Source organism: Sturnus vulgaris, chromosome 8, assembly GCF_052056855.1.
Source record: "Sturnus vulgaris isolate bStuVul1 chromosome 8, bStuVul1.hap1, whole genome shotgun sequence".
NCBI classification, from domain to species: Eukaryota; Metazoa; Chordata; class Aves; order Passeriformes; family Sturnidae; genus Sturnus; species Sturnus vulgaris.
Window position 1 is genome coordinate 8990876 of NC_142250.1, and position 24628 is coordinate 9015503.

The 24628-nt window shown below is 39.9% G+C and overlaps 1 protein-coding gene across 3 annotated transcripts in view; it reads left to right on the forward strand.

Annotated features, from left to right (window-relative positions):
• RHOBTB1 (Rho related BTB domain containing 1) overlaps positions 1 to 24628 on the forward strand; it is a 52152-nt gene that overhangs the window by 9422 nt on the left and 18102 nt on the right. Inside the window, exons 1-3 of one of the 3 annotated variants that reach the window (XM_088168798.1) lie at positions 19187 to 19210; positions 19552 to 19655; positions 20389 to 20449. The exons of 1 other annotated variant lie outside the window; for it this stretch is intronic. Coding sequence is in view for 1 of the 2 variants with exons in the window: in XM_014882338.2 (XP_014737824.1) it covers positions 19019 to 19210; positions 19552 to 19655 (296 nt within the window). In the remaining variant the exon portion in view is untranslated. Of the gene's footprint in view, positions 1 to 19008; positions 19211 to 19551; positions 19656 to 20388; positions 20450 to 24628 lie in introns of those variants that run through there. One more of the 3 variants, XM_014882338.2, reaches the window with a different exon arrangement.

Consider the following 24628-nt stretch of genomic DNA (forward strand, 5'->3'; position numbering starts at 1 on the left):
ACTGTTTCTTAGGCTTTTTTTGTTTATTGCCTGCTTCTTAGACTTGGAATCACTCATATGTGTTTTCTTGTATGGATCACTTGTGTGCATTCTTCAGTAATTTCTGCAATTACTGTTATCCTTCACCATTTTGCTAGAATTTATAGGAAGTGTTTCAGGGAGTAAAATGTATCCATCAGAACCAACCCTGGTAATATTCTTTCTGCATATGGTTTATGACCTTAGCTCATTAGAGAAACAAAAAATGGTAACAAGATTTGTTTAGACATATTGAAGTAAATCACTAAAATACATGAGTGGTGTTTGACCAGTAGAAACCTCATGTTGATATAATCCAGTCTAACCCATTGAATTTGTTGTGTTGCAAAAATGCAGGCTTTGCAAGGCAGTCTTTGCTAGTGTGACCAAATCACATGAGTAAACTGGCGTAAGGTGGTGGCAAAAGGTACAAGGTCTTACCTTTCTGGAAAAGCTTTCTCTTTCAAAAAATGCGTGGTTCCAAGGTATAAAATACAGATAACGTAACAAAGTTTGAATTTCCGTCTTGAATTCAAAATCCCACAATAGCAACTAATTCAGTGGACTTTTTCTTCTTGAATTACTCCCTGAATTGAAGTCCAAAGGGGTCACTGGAAGCTTTTCCTCAATAGTTTCAGAAGGGTTTATATCAGGCTCTTAAAACCATAACTGGATCTTATTTTTGTGTCTAGCTTGCTATGGAACAGAGGTGCAGAAGAGTAAGTTGTAGCTGATAAGGCTGTTTCTCTAAGATCAGTGATGATGAGATTAAGCTGCTTTGATTCTTTGACTTAGTCCTGCTCTGTCGATTTGGCAGCCTAAAAAGATCAGAGTATGGTTGGTGGGTGCTGTTCTTGTATATGAGCAGTGATTCAGAGACCAGTAACACTGGGCTATGGCAACTGTGAAAAAGGTGACAAAATCCACTCCTACCCGACGTTTTCCAGTTCCTGTAACTAGAGATCTGTGTTCAAGACTAGTCTTCATGATCTCTTTATACAACCAATACAAGCAACTCAAGCAGGGATGGCACATTGTTGCAGAGATCTCTATTTGTCAAATTTCTGGAATCTTTGATCAATATGTTAGCTTCTAAAATTTGGTCTATATTTTGTATCTACTAGGCTTTTAGTAGGTGATTTATGCAATCCTCAAAAGGCAGAGACAGCGTTTATAGTGCTTGGAAGAAAAAAGGCAGATCCATTTATGTATGGTTTTTAAAGCTCAGTAGCTTAGATCAAGAGTGAGAAGCAAAGACTATGTATGTCATTGAAAACCTCCTGTAGTTGTAGTATAAAGACGTTTCAAGTCTTTTGGAAACTCAGTACTCAGAGACAAGTGAAATTTGACTGATCTACATAGAGGAGAGATGGAGACTGACAGCTAGCCACAAGGTCAGACAGACAGAAAATCTTCCTGAACTGGCTGTTTGCTATGACTCTTATTTCATTCCACAGAGGCGTTCTTTCCATTCCATTAACATCTGATTAGATGGCAGAAACATTTTAAGAAGCTCTGAACAGTTATGCAGATGCCAGCAGTATTACTTCCAGATTAATTCTCTTGCCAAACAGCAAAATGACACAGTCAAGAAGAAATCCTCCTACTAGTCAGTTTTTTCTATGTAGTTTTTGTTTGGAACTGTTTTTATAAGTTGATTCAATCTTTTGTAACCGTGTTGTAGTCCTGAGGAGCTAGAAGTGTAGATTATAGCAAATACAAGCTGTTGCAAAATTGCTCCCATTAGAAAAGATCACACATGTGATACAAAACTCTGCCATAGAAGCAATTCTTAAAACAGCCTTGTTATCTCTGGGTTGGGAATGCAGTGAGCCATAATTCTGCCACTTCTTCCCTTGGGAGACTCTTATATAACTGCTCAGCTGTTTCTCTTGCTATTGTTCTTATTAAGCCAAAATTTTGTTTTGCTTAATTATATCCTGGTACACCTAACTTTGCAAACTGGACTGTTCCAGTAATCCACTCCCTTTTAAGACCAGACCTTGTAGTATGTAGAAAGAGAAGGGTAGCAGCAAAGGCAGGTTATTAGAGTTTAGGGGGGCATCAGAGACAGTGACAGTGCAAGTGAACAGGGTGGGACATCCCTGGCTCAGCTGAGCACCCTTCCAGCAGCAGGGGGACAGCCACGTCCAGGGCTGGCTGCGGCTGAGTGCCATGTGGAGGGGTGAGGGCAGGGGATATTCCCCTCTGCTCGGCACTTGTGAGGCGGCTTCTGAGAAACTGTGCTCAGGTTCAGGTTCCACAGTTCCGAAGAGAACTGACCAACTGAAGATTGTGCAGCCAAGGGTCGCTAATACCTTGGGGAAACTGAAACATGAGATATACACAGAGACACTGAGGGATCTGCTTATCTGGCCTAGAGAAGAGAAGGTTAAGAGGGCATCTAATTACTACCTCAGGTACTCAGAAGGGTTTATGGGGAAACCAGATCTTCTCACAGTTGTGCAACAAAAGGATTAAAGGCAGCAGTCACAAGTAGAAGCAAGGAAGGTGTAAAGAAAAACATTTTTCACTGTTATAAAAAAAGCTATTTTCATAGTGAAAGGCTAAGCAATGGAACACGTGGATTGGAGATTGTGGGCTGACTGTCCTTAACCAGATCAAGCTTTGAAGTAAGCTGTGCATTGAGGAGGAGGTTGGACTAGATGATCTCTGGAGAAAATCAGCATCTTGTAATAGCAAGATTAAATATGGAAGCAGGGAAATGCAAAAGCCAATATCCTACACATAATTAGACTGAAAACTAAACCATTGTCAAAATATAACCCTCTGAAAAAAATAAAGATATTTAATTTTTATTCCAAATTATAAGTATTGGCATTTTCCTTCTGTAGATGGTTTCTTTCCTGTTTACTCAGCTGTTCAAAATGTATGCCTATATTAAGTGTTCTATATCCCTTTCTAGTGAAAAAGAATGGGAAAATATAATTCATAAGGCAAACCACTGGTGCTATATATCATTCACAGAATGCTTTAGTAAAATCTGGTGCACTGTGAGCTTCTTAAGCGATGATGGTCTTGCACTATATTTAGCATTCAATGAAGAACTGAAAAGACCCCTAAACAATGAATGCATAGTGGTCTATGTTGGTGTTTAATGAACACAGTGAAGGTGGTATTGTGTATGTTACATGCCACCATCTCTGAGAATTAAGATAAATGTGGGATTGTAGGAAAAGGGATGCAACTGGCCTAATCAATTTGCATAGCTGGCTGAGAGTAGATGGTGATGTCACTAAATAGAGACATCTTATGTCAAATGCTGAGCAAAGAGAGGAATGGACTGGTACGATGAAAAGAAAGCTAATTGGGAATGCGTGAGCATTTGGCAAGGGTACATTGCAGCCGTGAATGCAAACCTTTTAATACAAAAATTGTATTGACAGGAAATGAGTTGAATTTTATATAATCTTACATAGTTTTTTTCAAAGCATATGTTCTCTTTATGAATTTTTTATGGATAAAATCTAATGAAATATATCCTAAACCATTACGAAAGTAGTTAGAAATTATTTTGATCGACCCACATTATCAAAGTCTCTAAGCTTAATTGTAGGGGGAAAGTAGACTTCAATGACAGGAGCTGGGTAATTCTGATGTTTTAATTTACATGCTGCCAGTAGACTGAGACTACAAATACCACATATAGCGGGTGGATGGTGAAGTCCCTAACTGAAGTACCAAGTTTCCTTATTTTGGTTGTACAACATTCACTCATGTTCTCTTTGTGTTGTTGAAAGCAAATTTCATGGACTATAGAGAGCACCTTCTGTCCCTGTGAGATTGCCATATGCAATGTGGATCCCATAAGGGACAATTTAACTTACTTTGTTTCACTTAATTCCTTATGCATTTAAATTATTTCCGCTAACATTTTTTTAATCTAAACATGCTCCTATCGTCTTCCAATATGAAAGGCCCCAGCATTCAAGGATAAGGGAGAGAGATAAACTCTAGGATGTCCTCTACTATTTAGTTTTGGGTTTGGACAGTCCCAGGCAGTCTCTGCAGTATCAGACCTGCCCTCTTTTAGTGAACAAGCTCAGCTCTATAACTGTCCCTGCTGAGTGTTGTTGGTGTAGCTTGTCATAGGAAACTGCATTTGTGCTTGAGTGTTACTACCTAAAGCAGAAGAGAAGTAATCTCAGTTGTCCTGAATTAAAAGCTTGAGAGGGTCCTCAGAGGGAGTGAAGAGCTATGTCACTATATTTTTGAATTTTTTTTTTGAGCAGACCATACCTAGACCTCTAATACAGGGAAGAGCCTCTTGCCTCCACATAGCCCTTGGGTCTGCTATGTAGACTTTCTCAGAATGCTGATAAAAAGAAATGTAAAATCTAAACCCCAGAGTTACCATGCTTAGACTATCAATCCTCTGCAGATGCAGCAGACTTAGATTATAATGGGATGGTGAGAAGCATGGGCTCCCCTTCCAGATGAGTTTGTCAAAAAAGCTAAACCAAGTGCTTGTAGTCCCTTCTTCCTGCACTTCGTGTTATCCTTGACTGGTATTTTTTCAACCTGTCTCCTCCTGAGCCTTTCTCTGGTGTCTCAGAAGTGCAGAGGATGGAAGGGTCTGAGAACACTGAACTTCACTGTTTCTGAGCTGGTAGAAGCTTTCTTAAGGAATTCTATTAACACTGCATGTTGGATCAGCCTCTGGAATTAAACTGACTCTGAAGATCCAGGAGTAGAAAGGTTATTTGTAAACTCAATTACAGTCTATGCACAACTAATGTTCACTCCTGATGTTTTTTAATCATCTGAGAAATATAGTCTTGAAACCAAAAGGTTAGTTTAGCCCCAGAGTAAAAAATAATATATTGGAGCATATGAGGATGTGACTTTACATTTGTGATTTCACGTGCATTTTGTAATTTAGCAAAACTAAAATAATTCCATGTAGAATTCTCCATGGAAGTGAATGCATTTTTAATTATTATTTTAGTTTTTTAAATCCAGTTGTTCTCTCAGTTGTGAGATAGTGTTTAAAGCACATAACTGAGCTGCAGTGACAGAGCTTACTTGGCAGCCTATAAACATGTTTTGGAAAGCTGTATCGACTTGGCAAAAGCAGACTGTAGTTAAATGCTACCATGGTCCAATGCCATGTCCTTTAGGATTGCTTGCAAAGACAGACCTTATTCCCTTCTCACTTTCCCTCTAGCTATTATTCCTCTCTGAAAACAAACAAATGAAAATGAAAAATCCAAGCTGGCTACCTGGAATATATAAACATTCAAATGAGTAAAACTTTACCATTCGTGTATTTTTAATGCTTATGCGAAGTCAGTGGGAGTACCTGTGGTTTATTACTGTGCTTTCTTTTACCAAAAATCCTAGAAACTGTCAGTTGTTCTACACCCTATTAGAGATGCATTCCAACCACTTCTCAGTGTGTCACTTAAGTTTATGGTCAAAACTCAACTGTTTGTTTAAAAAGTTTGGGAAAATGTAGATACACTTACGTACAGGATTATGTATCAGAGAACAGAGAACTACTGGTTGACCTAGGGTTTTATTTTACACTTTGCTGGAAAAGCTGCGATCTGAATTATGTAAGAAGTTTTACATCTGTGGTGGGAAAGCACTGAATGGTAAATATTGCTGTAGATGGTCATTAAAATGGAAATTATATAGTATCATGCACCTATTTCCACAGCAGCAGAAGCCATTATCACCCTTCGATGAAAAAGGAAAAATGAGAGAAACTTGAGACCTTTTCTTTATCCCCATAAAAAGCAATGCCCTCTTTCTCTTTTTCCCATTTTAACCACCTGACTAATCTTTGTCATTGCTGTATTTTGCTAAATTTACTATTGTGCACTAAAAATAACACTTTCTTCCTGTCCTCTTGCCTTTTTTTCCTGTAAAAAACCTCTGTAAAGAGGTGGGAATCAGATCTAAAGGTTTGTGGTTTTTTAATTGGCTTGGGATTTTTGAATTGCAGTCCAACACTTCTTGAGTATCGTGGCAAGTCTGGTTTCTTTGTATCAGTTTTCTCTCATGTGGTGCTAACTCACCTGTTCTCACATTAATACTCACTGTTTGCAGCAGTGATAATCTAGGTGTTTTCAATAGAGACATGGGTTCTAGCTCTGATTTGTCTTCAGAAAGTGATGATTTAGACTGTAGAAAAAAGGTACCAATAAGGAACTAAAATTGCCATACTGAAACAGATGCGTAAAAGGAATACCTTTTGTATAGCACTCTTTTGCTCAGCCTCCTGAACTGAGTGGGATGAATGTGAGTTTTATTGTTTTCCTAAAAACTGTGTATCTGAGAAACAAGTGAATACATAGAGTTCTTGTTCTTGCACAGAACGAAAAATTTAGCCCTTATTTGTGGAGAAGAAAAATTCAATTATACTATACATTTTAAATCTGTTGACTTTTTTCTTTCTTTTTATTGCTTGCATTATCAAATTGATATTTCTTTACTTGTAAGTACATGTCTAAGTGAGAGTTGTTTTAGTTTCTGATGCATTTGTCTTGTCCTTCCAAACTGTGCAAAGCTAGGAGAGTAACACTTAATATTTGCCATTTGCACGTTGTTCTTCTGCCCCTAATAGCCTCCTTTGATATGAAGTTGCAAACTGTAATTTGTCCTGACATAGATGTACTCAACTGAAAATTGTTTCAGTCTGACCTGGTTAAGGTAAGTTTGGCTTCTGAGTATTTGAAAATGTAAGTAATTGACTATAACCAAATGCATACTGTTAACCTGTTATTGGTACAGATAACTATTCCGCTAAGTGGGGTTTTAAGCAACTCTTTGTTTTCCAACAAATGATTGTCTTAATGCTGTAAGACTGTGCAATGTGTGAGTCCAGGTTGCTGTTAAGAGAATATTTTTTGAATAGTGAGTACTTTTTAAATAGTCACAGCTATATCAAAAACTGTCCTTAGCTGCAGCGATTGTGCCCATGTCCTTTACTGGTTAGTGACAGTTTTGTTAATGTCAAGTGGTAAAGGAAGAGCCAGAGACTGCTGTTTTAGCAGGGAGCCAGGTCTGGATTGTAACACACAGCCTAGAGCTGCTTTCGCTGGTTTGAAAACAGCAAGTCTGGATCGTCGCTGTAAGAGAAAGGGAGGTTGTGGTTTATTGTGATGTGTGTGTTTTACATGAAGGCTTCAAGCATTAGTGAGAATAAAGAGAAGTGATTTCAAAATATACCAGCAGCACCTGCAGTAAGAGATCGCATGCCCAACTTAGGGCATCATCCAGAGAGGGTTTCAGGACCTTTGCACTTTGTATGTATTAACAGTAATTACAGTGTATACGTATGAAGACTGCGTATGGGAGTTGTTGCTTTGTATTCAAGTTGTTTCGTGTCCGAGCTTTTACCGTGCGAGGCCATTGCAGAAAGCCTCCACTGCGATCCCCGCTGCGGGCCATGGGGCAGGGGCAGGATGTGCCGCTGCGATCCCCGCTGCGGGCCGTGGGGCAGGGGCAGGATGTGCCGCTGCGATCCCCGCTGCGGGCCGTGGGGCAGGGGCAGGATGTGCCGCTGCGATCCCCGCTGCGGGCCGTGGGTCTCTCCGCCGGGCGGGCATACAGGGGCGCCTCCCTCCTCCGCCCCTCTACGCGCGGCGGCAGTTTCATGAATGAAATCTAATCGCCACGCTATAAATAGACCGCGGGGCTGACACGTCACGGCTGCCGCCGGCCCCGCCGCCGCTCGAGTCAGCGCTGCGGGCCGGGCCGGGCCGGGCCGGGCCGGGCCGGGCCGGGCCGAGACCCCGCCGCGGGGCCAGGCGGGTGGAGCAGGCGCCGGCGGCAATGCTGCCTCCCTGCCGAACCGCCCCGGCTCCGGGTGCTGCCCCGCCGCCCTGAGGAGCAGCGGGAAGGGGGCGTGGCGGCGGCCGCCACCCCCTTCAGTGCTGCGGGGCCGGGGTCAGCCCCGCTGCACGCACCCCGGCTGCCGGGCATGCCGCCCTCCCGGGTAGGTCCCGCGTCGCCCGGGCGCGATCGCGCTCCGAGCTACCAGTATGCCGGGCCGAGGCGGGCTGGCCTCCAGCCCTTCCGCAGGGGCCGGGTGGCGGCGCCCCGCGCGTCCCGTTTGTCACTCCCTCCTCGTGGCATCCTCCCCTCCTTCAAGGATAGAGAGGGCTGAGTCCTTGATGAAGCAGATCTGTCTGGCTTCCTTTTCCAGCTAGGCCACGACGTGCAAGGCAAGAATAGAGGGGTATGATGTGTGCGGGAAGCGCAAACCTCCTGGCTTTTGGTATTTCTGAGTGTCATTTAGTAAAAATCCGAAGGATGTCTTTTTTCCCCTCCCCTTTCTTTACCCCTGCTCTGTCTGTGGAGTCTGCTGTGAGTTGCTATGACAACAGCAGGATGTTGTTGGGTGTCTTGTGGCACAGATTATCAGGTGTCTATGTCGGGACCTATTTGTGGGCCATAGAAAGGGGCTGTAGAGACAAACAGTAGTGGACTTTGTTTAGTCAACCTTTAGTGGGTACTGTGGCATCTGACATCTAGAGCAAAGAGGAATCTGTCACTGGACATAGCGAGGCAGACTAGGTGGAGGAGGTGCCGTCTATTGGTCAAGACACTACTCTGAAGGCAACAATATACTTGTTTAAAAAATGATGATAATAATAAAAGAAAGCCCTTGAGGCTCTGCATATGGTCACAGCAAGAGCAAGGAAGTGATGCCAGAATAGTCTCAATGACTTTGTTCATCCTCAGTTTGTGTATTATTTCAGGACACACAGCTGACTTGAAGCCAAATGTTCAGCTTGAGCTGTAATAGCTTGAGCTGTATTAGAAGCTGAGGTGGAAATGAGCTTTTCCAGTGTGCTTTAGCTGCCAGTCTTTCTAGGCAAAAATAATGCATGTGGGGAGAAATCCACCGTTGTTCGGGTTACACTGAAGAATTGTCATGACTGCTCAGTGTAAGTAGTAATATTTCAGTACAGAGTGTATTTCAGGATCAGGAGTCACACTTCATGGAAATGGAATGGCTTCATTTCTTTTCAAGATTTTTCTGAGGTCGTCTTCCATTAGGTTATGCTTTTCTTTCTATGCATGTTACATTTGCACACCTGATTCTGTGTCTCAGATATACAGTGTATTTACACGCTATTAACAGAAGAAAGAAAAAGTGAGTTCAGTATTTGTACTAGGGCTCTTTATCTAAGTGGCATAATACTTAAGGAGTACAAGATCTAGGACAGGCTCAGATACGCAGAAGTATTTTTATCCAAGAAGAAATAAACATCAATTTTAGCTCCGGGAAGCTTTCTGAAACTCCTGCCCTTTTAAAACTCCAAGCTTCATAAATACTGTAAAGCATTAGGCTGAGAGGAAGAGCTGATCACTTGACCAGTAAATCCTGATGTTTGATTCTTTGTTAATACATTTTATTTGCTAGAAAAATGCTTAAGTCCTGTATCCAGATGTTACCATGTGCTGAAGGGGAGAAAAGGACAGAGAAGCCTTGAAGGAGGAGAAGCAGAGGAGCAACAGGTGTTTGACATGCTCCTCCTTTGCTCCCTTCCGTCCTGCCAGAGAAGTATACAAACATTGTAGAGGAAACTATGTGCTTGGGAAGGAGGAAAAGGAAGAGCTCAGGCATCCTTGCTGCATACAGCAGACTTGCAGAACAGCTCAGAGACTGGGAGATTGTATCCTTCAATCACCGATTGAGTTTCCATAAAAGAGCTCAAAAGTTTCTGCTGAAGGAGTGAGTGGTGCATGAGCAGTGTATGTGGTCATAGCTGAGGTTCTTTGGCATTACAGACAGGTCATGAAATAGAAATATGGATTCCCTTTTCCTCCCATCCAACGCTACTCTACTTTTCTGTTTTCGTCTGCTTTCTGTCTGACCTGGGACATAAGATAGCAATTTCTTTCTTATTTTTAATCCTTTTCTTTTTGCAAATGAGTCTCTGTGTGGCACTAGATATTACAAGTAAACCCCACATGTATGTGTCTTCTGCACTATTCTGTTAAAGTTGCTGGATTTGCATTTGTGATATAAGTGCAGAACTTGACCCATGATCTGAAAATAGCTTTTACCTGAAGTCTGCCATCCTGAAGTATTTGCTGTTCCAGTCAGTGTTTAAGTCCTTGGTTGGGTTTTTCCTGCTATCATTATGAGGTCTCACTCTCCTTTGGTCGTTTCCTAGTGGTAATAATATCTGGGAATGAATAAAATCACATAGAATGTCTTTCTAAGATCACCGATTAACAAGAGAATGTGTAAGAAATATCACATGAAGTTCAAGAAGCAAGGGTCTGATTCTATCTTTTGAAAAGAGAACAAGTACAGAAAGTGAATTCAACAACTCTCTATGCTAGAAGGTCACCAGTGTCTCTGGAATATTCTTTCTTTGTAGCTCTAATGAAGCTCGATAAATATTTTTCCCACAGAAATGCACAGAAGTTGTGAGAATGCCTTATTTGGTGGTTACTGTTGTTATTCTTTCAGTACTGTTGGGAACACTGCTTAGGAGCAGCATACAGTGTCAACACCTGTTTTATGCGTGGGTACAATGACTAACAATTTCTGCTATTGTATCAGTAGTTTAATACTGCACAAGCATCCTAATTACATCAGAGTAAAATCAGGCTTTTCATGGAGCTTATTACCTTGAAACCTAGTAGTGTTGAGTCAGAATTTTTCAGGGACTCATCTTCCTTTAAAATTTGAATTTTATATGTTATCCCAGATTCTCTTAGGCATGGGAGTCACACTAAGCTGCAGCTTTGCACCAGTTATGTTGATCCAAATACCAAAGCAGGCATCAGAGCACCTGATGCTCTGTCTACACTGATGGATCATGTGATGCAGTAGCAGGGGACCTGGGAATGAAAAAATTGGTGCTGAGGACCCAGTGTCCACACTGCACACAGCTCAGGGACAAAGGGTGTTAGTTTCAGATTGCCTTTAATCTGGTCCAGTGGACTGAATCACTGTTGCATGGCACACCTTCCCCTTCAGAATTCAGCTTATGCACTCTGGCTGCACCTGATGTGAACCAAACAATGGAATATTTGCTTCAAAAATGTATTCTTAAGCTGAATTAACACGCTATTAGCGATGCACCCTTAGTTATCTCCTGCAGCATAATTTTCTGTTGCAGAAGGAGGACTGATCTGAGGACTTTGTGCATTTTATGGGTGGCTGCTTTAAAAAGTGCCAGCTGTTTGGTGATGGTTATCACCATCAGTGGGTATTGTCCATTCTTCAGGTACTTGGTTCTCAGCCACTTTTATTCATGTCAGCCACAGTTAATTTCAGTTTGTGATGATGTGACAGATCATGACCCACAGCAATGCCAGGTCTTGATCACTGCCTAGCTCCTTGTGTCTGCTGTGATTATCTCTGGTGAGTGGAATGCATAGTCAGTTGTAGCCAGGTATATCTGGAATCTTCACAAAATGCATAGGCAAAGATAAAATGGTAGCCTTTAATCAGTCATGTACCAGCTATAGGGATGATTCCTGCTTTCCAGGGGTGGGTCCACTGTGGGCACTGTTTTTCACATGTCTGTGCACACCAAGAAATAAGAAGCAATAGGAGGCACAAGAGACTGCCTTGTGTAGTGGCTTGTTCTTGGGGTAGACTCTGGAAAATTGGTGAAGGGAGGAGTGGTAGTGCTGCAGGTTCTGCCACCACACTCATCCCAGATTCCCACACATGAAGTTTCTAAAATGGTTAAATGTCATTCACCTGCCATGTGGATTAATTTCTAGGGTGATGATCTCATCACAAAGGATATCCCAAGGTATGTTACAGGTCAAAATAATATGTGAGCTGCTCAGTGTAATCAGCTTCTTGATTTCTGCCCTTTAGGTCTTCCAGAACTTGTCAGATAATTGACATAGCTCAAGTCTAATGCCGAACTCTACATTTGGGTCTCTATTTGGTCTGATAGACTGAGTGTGTATAACACAAAAATACGTCCTTGTGAGCTGCATTTTTTTTTTTTTTGAGGAGGCTCAGGAGAATCTGTTATTGTACCTAAAATTGAATGTTTTCATTCTCAGCTACTGAGCTGCCTACCTTCAGCAGAGGGCAGTTTTATTGTTATGTGGAAAGAATTTGTATTTTACTAGTATCTCTGGTTTTTGGGCATCTGAGGAAATGCTCATTCTTACTGATCAAAAGTTTTTGTGTCATCACAGAGGTAGGTTTGGCTTGATGAAGGATCCTAATAATGAACAAAAACAAACAAATCTCGAGTCATGCAGACAAAGAGCAGAATGACAGGTGTCTGATGCTGCAAACCAGGAATTATTATTCCCATTCTCTGCAATTTCTGTGAGGGTTGTGGTGATCACTTGACTAAGAAGTTTTTTAGCAAACTTAGAGACATCTGTTCTGTCTTCAACTTTACATCATCATTAGTGGCTGCTCCTTTCATTTCTGTGGGAAGCCATGGTCAATCCCTTTAAAACTTGAGGGATAGAGTGGGGATTATGGCAGCTGAATGGAAGCTTCTGAGAACTTCTGTCCTTAAAAAGTAAGGGATAGCATCCAGAAATGAATCTGATCCTTATTGATCAAAAGCTGACATGAATAGAAGCTGATTCAGGCAAGCCAAGTGGAGTCTCTCTTGATGACAGCCTCAATGTTTAACTTCTCCAGCTGTATCAAATTTCAGCAGCAATCTGAGGGATTTATTTCTTTGTTGATACTGCCCCTAAGCTATCTCAGGACAGAAGAAAAAGTGTAGAACCAGGTTCTTCCCTTGTGGAAGATAAAGATGTTTCTGTTGACATGCATTCTTGTGGGCAGCAACAGCCATGGTTATCTCATTTATTATAATTTATTTATGTGCAGTGAGACATTTCTATCAGGTGCTCTTCTCCTTCCATCCATGGGAGAGCCCAGGGTCTCGGATTTGCCATCAGGTCAGCTTTAGAATATAAGGGTTTTTCTCCTTCCCCAGTCATGGGTGTATCTACTGTTTTCTTCTGCTGATGGACCAAGTAGGGCAAGTAGGTGATAAATTCCAGAGTTAATCTTGAATTTCTTCCTTCTAGGTAGTCTCTTCAGTCTTTCCATGTAAACTGCCAGAACTTTAAATAATGGTAATAGGGTAATGCTGCTTCATCCTGGACAAGAATCCAGCCTGATATGCATCATGGCCACCTTTGTCCCCTGGTGACCTAATGATCTGATCCCACCTTGAGTCTTACTACCCTTTGTTGTCAGCTAGTTCTTTGATGCTGACCAGGAATAATTTTCCTTTTGAAACCTCTCTTCCCAACAGGCCTCCTGTGGTTTAATAAAATACTAATATTAAAGTACACTTTGTAAGAAATGTTTTGTGAAGGTCTTTCAGCAGCTGGTAGTTTGTCTGTTGCTTGATGCCATGTTGTGATTAACTTCACAAATATACTTAGTGGGGCCCTAAATTCATTGATTAAATTAAACCAAACCACAAAACAGCCTTTTGGCCCTTAACCTTTTCCCAAATCCGAACTGTCTCTATTCTACTGTCTTGCACAAGTGAACACTAAGTTCCCCCTGCTTTGTCCCTTGGTATATCTGTGTTAATCCACTAAAGATTCTGAAACAGCACATGGCAGTTTATATATTGAGAACGAACGTTTCACGTGCTTATTCTGGCCCGTGTGCTCGTTGGTCCCTGCCAGCATGCTGGTGCCTTGGGATTCTGCACTGCAAGGTAGTGATTTCAGTGCCTGAAGAACTTGGCATTTTGTATTTCTTTTTCCCGTTTCCATGGTTGCAAGCAGTAATTTTGCAACTTAGGGATGGAGGCAAGAGTGTCAGGTACTCTTGTAAATATTTTAATATTCTTTTTGACGTTGTTGCCTAATGGCTCTCTGAAGGAGTCACTCCAAAACTGAACTAAAAAATACATCTTCAGAATAGATTGAAATATGGAATAGCTACAAATGCACTTTCATATAGTTTCAGGAAAGTGTGGGGGTTTTTTGGGATAATTGTTCATGATTTTATTGCCTTACTGGTAGCCAGAGTTTTTGAGATAATTCCCATGCCCACCAATCATATTAAGTCATGTTAGACTTTGGTGTCTCTTTCCATTAGATTTCTTTGGTAAAATTGTGACATTTTAATTGTGATTGGCACCCCCTTTTTTTGAAGGAGTTCCTGGTTTATATGCTTGGTCAGGTTACTTGACTCAGATTATTAATTAAAATTATTAATTTTTTTTTCTGTGGAATAGCTTGAAGAAGAGCTCCACTGAGCAGGCAAGGTTCTTACATGCTGTCATTCTGAATTGTCATCTGAAGAGTTTGGTCTTAGCACAAGAGCTAAGTAAAATGCTTGCTTTGAGGGGTCCTATAAGTACAGAGCTAAGAAGTAAATGGCTGCAGGATCACCCCATAATCACTGATTAATGTAGACACGCCTAGTGATGTGTTTGTGATGTTAGTGATTTGTTTGGGCTGAAGAGAAAAGGGTTGATAATTAGCTACTATTTGAAAAAAAAGTCTTGGTTGTGTTTTGTATATGCTATGTGAGGATTTTAAACATGCAGACATTTCAAAGTGGGCATTTAGAGATCCACAGGGACAGGAAACTCGCTATTGGGTTTGGATCATCATCCACCTTGTTTCTAGCAGAGAAAAATGCAGTCATAGCTTTATATATATTAAACTGCATTTTTAGAACACATTCATGGTTATGATCTGGTTATCTATTGTATATTACATATACAATATGTATATTACTGTGTATTATCTATTGTATATTATTGTATAATATACCTACACTAATCCAGAGAGTTAGAGGGATGATGTGTGTCGTGTTTTATCTGTGTACCACAGACTCTATAGTCAAGTGATGTGCTTCATCTACAGATCTTTTGGAAAATTTCTCTAGAAAGGGAGTGTTTCATTACTGAGGCTGACCAACTCACATGTTATGGCAACCACAACTCTTTTATAGTGATAATAATAACAACTCATTTAGTAATGAGGAAAAACTAAATGGAAAACCAAGTACCCCACAGCAATTTGAGGTGTAGCAACAGAAAAAGAAATTGGCAACCATAATCATCTGCAAGCTGTGATTCAAAACAGTAGCCTTATATTTCTTTGGAAGTAAATCAGGTTTATTTGGAATATTTCTTAACTGCTAATCAACTGAATGAATTAAATGGCTTTATGTTAGGTCTTGAGTCTGCTCACATCTCCTTTTTTTGGCTGCCTGTGTCTTCTCTTCATCTGCAAACAATCACAGGTGACAATGTAAAAATAGAACATCCTAAGAGATTTTTGAGATCCTGTGTTATTCTTACGGGTATCTTTTTCCATTTCCATCCATCTGCTCATCTTTCTTTAGAACTGGATTTAGCAGCTGAATTTTGTGCTCCTTTCTTTTGGAAACAGTGATTTCTGATCAGACATTTTCCTTGGTAGATTCCTTGCTGCCCCTCATTTGATGGCCTGTCTTTCTCTGGCTTTTTTGACAGTGCCCTTTCTGGGACTGGTCACACTTCCAGTTGCTTTCCTCCTAGTTTTACCCTGCTTAGTTTTGCTTCTAAGCTAAACTATTGCTGGTTGTAGGTTGGTTTTAGCAAGTTTTTCATTGATCTTAGAATGTTACGACTTTTTAAAAACATCTTTATATACACTGCTTTGTTCTTGTTTAACCAGTTCTGTTTAAGTTCCAGTTGGTCTTCCCAGATATTCAGATATGATTTTCAAAGCTCGAATCTAGTTGTCTTATTTCTGTTGTTTTTTTTTTTTTAAATTCTAGTTTTGTAAGTACATGTTTGGCATTTTTAATCAGTGTGATTATATAATAGGTTTAGCACCAGCTTAACCTAGAGGCTACCTTAAAAAAACTAACTGTGGCTGTATTTTTTAGATTGTGTATGTATTACTGGTTTTAATCATTCCAGTAGCCAGAAGGCATCTGGCTACATTTGTAAGCATTTAATCAACTTGTTTTGCTAATTGTTTATAGTGTAATTTGTTGTTAGCATCTGGTTTTGCTTGAAGTGTCTAAATATCTGCCCAGGCTTCTGTCTGTCAGTCTCTTCAGGAGCTATTTCTGCTTCAATCCCTTCCTGAAAACTAGTGAACAATATTAAAATTACCTGCATTTTTAACAAATAGTTACATTATAGATACTGGAGGGTATTTAAAAACTTTCCTTAACATAGCCACAGAGCTCTACTTTTGTTTTTATTGCCAGTTTATTTTAATCTCTGTCCTGTGCAGTATTGAGTCATGCTAAAAATATCTTCATTAGATTGCCATTGATGTACAGCAGGGCATTCAGGCATGCTGTATCTGAGTCCTGTGATAACTTTAATTAAGTTATTAAGTGTATTGGAAAATTAAAGCCCCAGTAATTTAAATTTTTTTTAATATGTTCCTTTTCTAGGATTCTCAGATAGTTGCATTGATTTATCTAGTTACTTTTATTTAGATTTGCCTATTAATTTTAAACTGAGTATGTTATCCTCTTGGAACTTTTTTAAGATTCCAGACTCTATACTTAATACATATTTTGTGACTTATTGAAGCACATTTTTGCAGAACTACCATTTTAAAACTTTGGAAGATTTTTTAAATCAAACTGTTATATAATACCACAGCTAATCTGTGTAACAGCATTTTAATGGAATATTGGGTTGGAAAAAAATTCATTTGGCATCTCTGCTTGCTAGTTTGAAACCAACCAGACACACTGGCTAGCTATGCTCCTTTGTTTTGCTTTCTAGCCTTGTAAACATTTCCACATTCCATCTGTGATGTCTAGTCCATGCATGAATAAAATATGAAGTAATTTAATACCACGTAATATGTCAAGGAGGTTGCTGTTTACTCTTGAAACTTTTTAAGATCACATGCTGAAAGCACTCAGGGTTTTGCTACTCGTTTGGGGTGCTGCCTATGAGGCCGTGGTGTATGAACATGCCGCATTCTCTGTAGTGTGGAGAAAAAAGAAGTCTTGTTTTTGTGCTTTTATTTGTGTCATGACTGTATCCTTCCCATGAATGCTGAGGAGGAACAAGGAGTTAGCTCTTGGTTCTCTTCTTGTGTTTGGAATCACCGAGAAGGTACAGAGCCTTTGGCCATCCCAGGTACCAGCCTCGTGGGAGCCCACATCCAGTAGGCAGCTGGGGCTGGATCACACACAGGGAACTGGAAGCCTCTGGAGTGCTTTACCTCTAGGCTAGTAACCTCTCAGGATGCAGGTTACAAGCCAGGTGATGGGATAAAGGCTGTCTCTTATTAGCTTTGTGTCCTTACCGGTTCAAGCCCCTGTGTGGACGCGGCAGGTTGGTATCACGAGGCCGTGAGGGTTCACGTGTGGTCAATCCTCTGTGTGTGTGTTTGCTCTGCATCTGGCAGATTGCAGAGCTCTGCTTGTGCAACCAGACACTTGTGCCAGGATGCAAAGTGTCTGGGCTCAAGTTTCAGTCTCCAGTGGGATAACTTCAAAATGTATTCTCATGTGCTAGTCTGTGCTGTAGCATTTCCAGAAACATTCAGTGTCTGTGGAAACATCAGTGTGACACAGTAGTGGCAAAAATCACTCTTGCACCTTGTCTGTGTCGTTCCTGATTCCTCTCTCCACAATTAAATAAAGATTACAAATGTGCCTTAGTCATTATAGTTGTTAGAACACAGTCCATACACAAAATTTTATCTAAATGGGTAACCTTGAGTTCTAACTAAGACTTTTGTTTCTTGGTGTATGACAGTTTAAATAATAAAAAAGAATACAGTTAAAATCAGTGTTTGACTAGTAGTTACTAAACATGCATTTTTCTTAAATCAGAGCATAGTGCCTCAGACAGTGAAAAATGAACACCAAAATAGCTTGAATCTGTTATTTTATGCAGCCTGACAGCTAATATATAGTCAATATGTAAGTGTGAATGAGATGTGAATATTAAAAAAGGTATTAAAACAAATCATTGGATTTCTTTATCATTCAAATGATGACCTGTGTTTTGTCAATTACATTGCTGTAGGTTCCTTGCTGAAATAACTATTAGGCAAGCCTTCCTGAAAAGGTTTGTGACTTGCATTTTCCCTTTTCTCCGTCCTTGATTGCAATTCCCTGGCAGAGACCAGATTGCTCAGCAGACTGCTAGACATTAAAAAACCAAATTCAGATATATCAAACTGTGATCCCACACATGAAAATGACAGACTCTAGTAAACATTCATGAGTTGATTTTAGTTTTTCAAATACCCATTTTTTCCAGCTTGCCTTTGTATCCAGGCATTTGTTCAATATATTGCCATAGAATATTTAAGGAAATAATTTCAATAATAACTTTCCATGAGGATAGTATCTTCAAAGAACTTCTTCTCTTCACTCTCCATTTCAAGTCAAGAAGAATTTTTAGGTATAGATAAGTATATTTGCAAGTTCCTGCTTGGATCTTTGGTTTCATTTTAGTCCATGATCTGTACAAACTTCTCCTTGGACAATTAAGAGTGTGTGATACTTGCAGGATATAATGGGAATTGTGGCGAACAGTCTCTACAGTCATCGTACAAGTGACTTATTGTGTGCTAAAGCCATCTGTGTGACTTACTGTTAGCAATATTGTCTGGACAGCCCTAAATCAAATCCTGAATGGGCAGGATTGCAGAAGGCAGGTTTATACTGGTGTCCTTCAGATTAAACCCACTGATGCCCAGGTTTTTTTTCCTCCTGGCATAAAAAGTATTAGCAAGAGGGAAGTTTATGCTAGCTGTCCTGTTTCATCAAGAAATATCCTCTGCAAACAGGCTTGTGTTTACAGAAACCAAAGTGAAAAAAGCATGTGAACAGCATAAAGCCACTGCAGTCCAAATAGTTGCGTATTTGCATAAGCAAGCAGTATTTAAAGGACTATCTGGCTTGCTTTAGGACAGTTTACTACACACTTTTCTTTAAGAGGTTGTTGTTTTCAGGCATCTCTCAAGAAGTGGAAGTAAAAGGCTCTGATTCTAAGCAGCACTGTTTTCACATAGAAGTAGAAAACAAGTTTAACTGTCTTGTTCCAGTTTTTGATAAATGGACATTGACATGGACTACGAAAGACCTAACGTTGAAACTATCAAGTGTGTGGTGGTTGGAGATAATGCAGTGGGAAAGACTCGTCTGATCTGTGCGAGAGCCTGCAACACAACCTTGACTCAGTATCAGCTGCTGGCAACACACGTCCCAACCGTCTGGGCCATTGATCAGTACCGTGTCTGCCAGGAGGTAAGGACTGCAGATGTGCAAAGTGTGCAGCACATGCTGTGAGGTGCTGCTATTGTTTATTGACAAGCCTTACCCTGCCAGAATGCAGCAATGTGCTCACAAGTATTTTATAAGTGACCTCTACTGCAGCCATGCTCTTATACACCTCTCATTCTAAAGTAATTTCTCAAACTTATTTTTAGGGAGATAAATATTCTGCCTGTTTTATAAGATACATCATTTGGTAAAAACTACATGAGATAGACCCTTGACCTAGTATGTTTTGGACCTTTTGATGGGGTGAATTAGAAAAGTAACTGTTTGATGGAAGGAAAGAGAATGTTCTGTGTGTTCTATTCTAGGTCCTTGAACGCTCAAGAGATGTTGTGGATGAAGTCAGTGTTTCCCTCAGGCTGTGGGATACTTTTGGGGACCACCACAAAGACAGGCGCTTTGCCTACGGAAGGTAAATTGATGCAAGCAAAATTTTAAGAAATATTTGTTCAAATTTTGGGGTGGAAATAAATTGCAAATCTAAATTTTGAAAAGCAAGGACTTAACAATCACGGGTATTCATGTTCCTGCCCACTGCAAAGAGGATTATCTGCTGCAAGGATTAAAAAGATATAAATATTTTTAAAAGCAGCAGAGTTTTACTATGCTACATTTCCTTGAACAGCGTGCTAAGCTCTGTCAACAACTGTTGTCGTATTTTGAATTTTAAATAATATTCTCCAAAATAAGATCGCAGTTTCACAAAATTGAACATGAGCATTCTCTGCCTGTATAAGCAGTGTTTGATATAGTTACCTAACAAGCAACAAACAAGGAGAGATCTTGGGAAATATCACTCTCACTCAATGAAATATTTATTTTATTTAAACCTGTGGTGTTGAATGGGCAGCTAGCCTCTTGATAGCAGAGATAGATTCATGAAAGATGAGGCTCTTCTGTATTTCCTTAACTAAAGCTGAGGTTTTTCTTCTATAAATATAAAATGTCTGTTAGTGAATCAATTAACTCTGAAAATTCTAACAAATACACATATAATAAATATATATTTAAATTAATGTGATCTAGATTTTTCCAGCATGTATTATATGTGTGTGTACATATATATATATGTATATATGTAAAAGTTCAGCATATTTACGTCAAGGACTGAAGCCAGTGATAGTCTTTCTGGTTTGTTTAATTAGATCTGACCTTGTGGCAGTACAGACAGCAGAACAGCTGTATTAGGCAAATACTGAGCTGAAGGTGGGTTTTGGACATATATTTTCATAACTCACATTTGAGAGGTCTCAGTCCTCACACATTTTTTCACCTTGTTGAACTTTTTCATAACCTTTTTGTATTTGCTTCAGTTGCTGCAGTTGGTCAGACCTTCAAAGACAGACATTTTTTTTCCAGCTGGGAGTGCTCTTTGTAGAGTGTCAGCCCCAACTTTCTATTGCATGTAGCCAAAATGTACTGTCTTGCTGTTTTTCTTCTCTCTGTGCTGCCTGATGACACAAGTGACTTTGAAGGAGGATGGTCTTTTCTATTCTCTACCCCTTAGAAATGCTGTAGAGGGTTCTGCTGGTTGAATCCACCCATTAAATTTTCAGGCTGTAGAACTCTGTATTTTATACAAACCCTCCTTTGTGTACAGCACTGTTAGTTGAGTTTTCACAGGGTCGTGAATTACTTGGAATTTTCTGTCAGGAGCTAAAGTGGCAACACATCTGCACAACTTGAACAGTTTGTAAATGAGCTTTGTGAGAAAAGTTACAGACTTTAAGGTAATCTTTACCTTAATATTTAGTGCTACTGGAAGATGTCTATAGATACTGTTTTACCTTTTGGCAGTATGTGGAGCATACATTCATAAATTTGGATGTAACTTCATGTTTCCACTAATTGTTCCATTTCGATGTGGCCTCCTGATATTCTGCAACAGATACTGTGTTACTGAGAAGATTACTGGAGATTAGGAGCACAGAATCAGACATGTTCTGAACCCTGATCCCACGTTTACTGGCAGGATGGGAAAGGGAGGAAACAACATACTTAGATTCTAATCCTGCAAACAGCAAGGAGGATATGAATAACTTGAGATCTTGAGGATTAAGCATATGAACACAGTGATTCATTTGTGATGTTAGCAGAACTGAACTTGTATAGAATGGGGTTTGCTATATCCTAATTGGCTTTTAAAAGGCTGTTCTAGAAGCCTGCTCTACTGTTAGTGGTTTTTCTGCAAGTCTATTAATGAAGAAAATAACTGGAAACTCTAAAGAAATACTTCATAAATCGAATTTCAGTTTTAAAATGTTGTGATTGTAAGCACTGCTTAGGTACTTGGTTGTTTCAAAAATGTTAATGTTGCATTTAAAGCAGACTGTTTAGTATTTTATCTGGGTTGGCATTTTAAAAATAGTTTTTCAATGTTGAATGCTCATATTTATAGGAATTTATTTTAAATCGCCTCTGTACATTGAGCTGTAGTCTGGTCAGCTGTGTCAAATCTTGCAATACAGTGAAAGGCCTATTTTATGCCAAACTGCTCAAGGTTACACCTGCAAGTGCCCCGTGTTTTGATTGTCTGAAGGATCATATAATAATATATCCTTTGAATAAGAAAGAATCCTTTGGTTCTCTTAAAAAAATTCTGTGCATCTGCACCTTACGCAGGGGGAGGCTTACTCCAGCAAACATTCAGCCAAGACCTCTGATTGTCCTAAACCTGGTGAAACAAGAACCAGCAAGTCATTAACTCGCCTGCTGCTCGTTGGAAAAGTTTGCTTCATACAGTTTTAGAAAATGTTACATAAATAGATTATGCTATAGATGACAGGGTGAACAGTTAATAGGACTTGTAGCACAGATAAATCCTTCTTAACTTTATTTTTCACAGCTAGAAACATAAAAAGAGAATGAGAAAAGCAATCTGTTTTCCACTGTTTTTGTGTGAGAGAACGAGAGAAACATTTAAATGCCACTGGGGATGGAATAGTTAATGTTTCTCTGCCATCCCTTAATGGGAGCATGGAGAGTGAGATCAGCTTGTATTCTGCTCTGTGGTGTTTAGTTTAATGATCACACTCCTCTGGGAGCTCTAGGAAACAGTTCCTGACAGCTTAAGGGAGTGAGGGGGATGTGGCTGCAGAGACTTGTGGCAATATTTGCTGCAGTTTTACAGAATGACATTTCTACCCCCCCCAGACTAAAGTATGTGCTTTAGTTTTGGAAATACCCTGTTCAGTTCAGCTTAGGCAATATGTAATGCCAAACAGCCATTTATTAATCATTTCCCATATGGTTTCATTTGGTGCACAATTATCCAAACATGCTGCAAAATGATAATGTCTTGGTTACCATTTAGTGTATTGATTTCCAGCTCCCAGGCACCTCTTTGTTTAATAACAGTCTAGTCTTGCTGCTATTGTATTCTCTAAGCCTGCAGGTGAGGTGTGAAATTCATTTAAGGCCCAAGGTGTTATTCTGTAGCAGTTTCTCTGGGAGGCAAGTGTAAAGACAAAACACTTAATTTACATTTCAGCTTGTCAGGATTCACTGTCTTCTGTCTTCCTGTCCAATCTAGTTTTGAATGAGACTGTCAACATGTCATGTTCAAACTAATTCTAGAAGCTGACTTGTAGTTCTTTTTCTTGATTTTTGCATCCTTTTCTTCCCTGCCCCCCCCGCCAGGTAAACATGTTTGGCTAATTTGATAGCCTCCATATCCTATGGTTTTTTAACATGCACTCTAGTATGTGTAAACATGGGCACAAACCTGCAAGGAGTTAATTCAGTTCCAATCAAATATTTATTCTCAATACCATGACTGGGGGTTGTCAGCTAATTCAGCCAGAATGACTTACTTACTTGCAACTTAAATATGAGCTGTAGACCAAACAAAATCTGTTCACACAGCATGGACAGAAAACAGCTTTTTCCTCATGACTTACAAACGTGAATGAACCTTGCTGTTAGACTGCTGACAGAACCTCTTAGAATATATTTAGAGTATTTCCTCTGTTGTGAATGGATTTTGTAAGCCTTGTGGGTATTGTATATATGCAGAGGAGTACATGCATTCGTCTTTTTCTGTCTGATTACAAATCCCTTCACCAGTTACTTCAATGTAGTTGAATCCGTAAAAATATACCTTCTGAATGCTGCTGAAAGGAGTCCATGAGAACAGGGCTTTATCACTGATATCTAAAGACTTCCACCAACCTCTTTCTGATTTTTTTTCCTCAAGGGACAATGATGATGCTATTTCTGTAAGAACAAAACCAAGGTAGCTTTGATATAAAATGGTGTTTGCATACATCAAATTCAGTGAGATTAGGGTGAGGTTTGTGGCTTCACAGAGTTACTTGGTCTGCCTTTAGTTAGATCAGTGCCCTCCATCATGGAGCAGATGGTGCCTAAACTGAGACTGGGCCAGCAGCTCCCCTCCTTTCTTCAGAGAAGGCCTGAGGTTTCAGAAGTGCCTTGTGAATGAAAGTTCACACATTCCCTGTGCCTCAAAAGCCATTACTGTCCTGGGTTGGAAGGGATCCTCAGAGATGTCTCTGGAGCAGAGGTAATTAACAGACACAGGACAGTCTCTTGCTTCACTAGCAAAGGTTCAGCAGATGCAGAATCCAGTTACTTTCAGATGTCTCTCAGCTCGGCTGCTTCCTTTTGTTATGTTTTCTGCCACAGAAAAGCAATAGGCAGTTTATTCAAATAATCTTCAGCTATCCAAATTTGTGAGGCTCCCCTTCTACTTTACAGTGGTTTATAAGCTATTCAGGGTCTTCATCATGTGATCATGAAGGACTGTGAAAAACCATTTTAACAACATATACATATATTTGTTACAAATTTTTTCTCTTTTGAATTTGACTTATGCCCAAGGAAGATTGAAATAAGCAGAGAGGTTCACAGGGACATCTTTCTCCAGTAACTTTATTCTGATATCCTGTGTGTATGCACTTTTTTTTCTTTTGTTACCTACATGAACGTTTGAGGCTTTTTCATTCAGCTGATGGGGAAATAAATGTTTTATATACTTAGGCCACGGAAATTAATGCAGATCTACTTTTCTCCTCTGCATCCCACCATGGTTCCAGAAAAAGGTTGCTAAGGAATTTCTGTTAGGAATCCTTCCTTATCTAGAAAGATGTGTGCCAAATGGCTGTTGGTGGGCCTGAGGCTCAACTTAATGTATATACAATTTATCTATAATAGAAGGACACCTCCAATGCTTAAAGCCTTCCATAAGGAGTAAAAATGTATGTGCAGTTGTTATTTATGGTATTAAATCATTTCATATTTTGCCTTGCTTTCCTAAGTCAGGGGCTGGATGGCAAGGGGGCATTTGGGCTCTACACTGAAAGGCTGCAAGGCACCATCAAAATCTTTTGGAAGTTATAAGTGTGGGGAGCTACTTTCTGTCAAAAT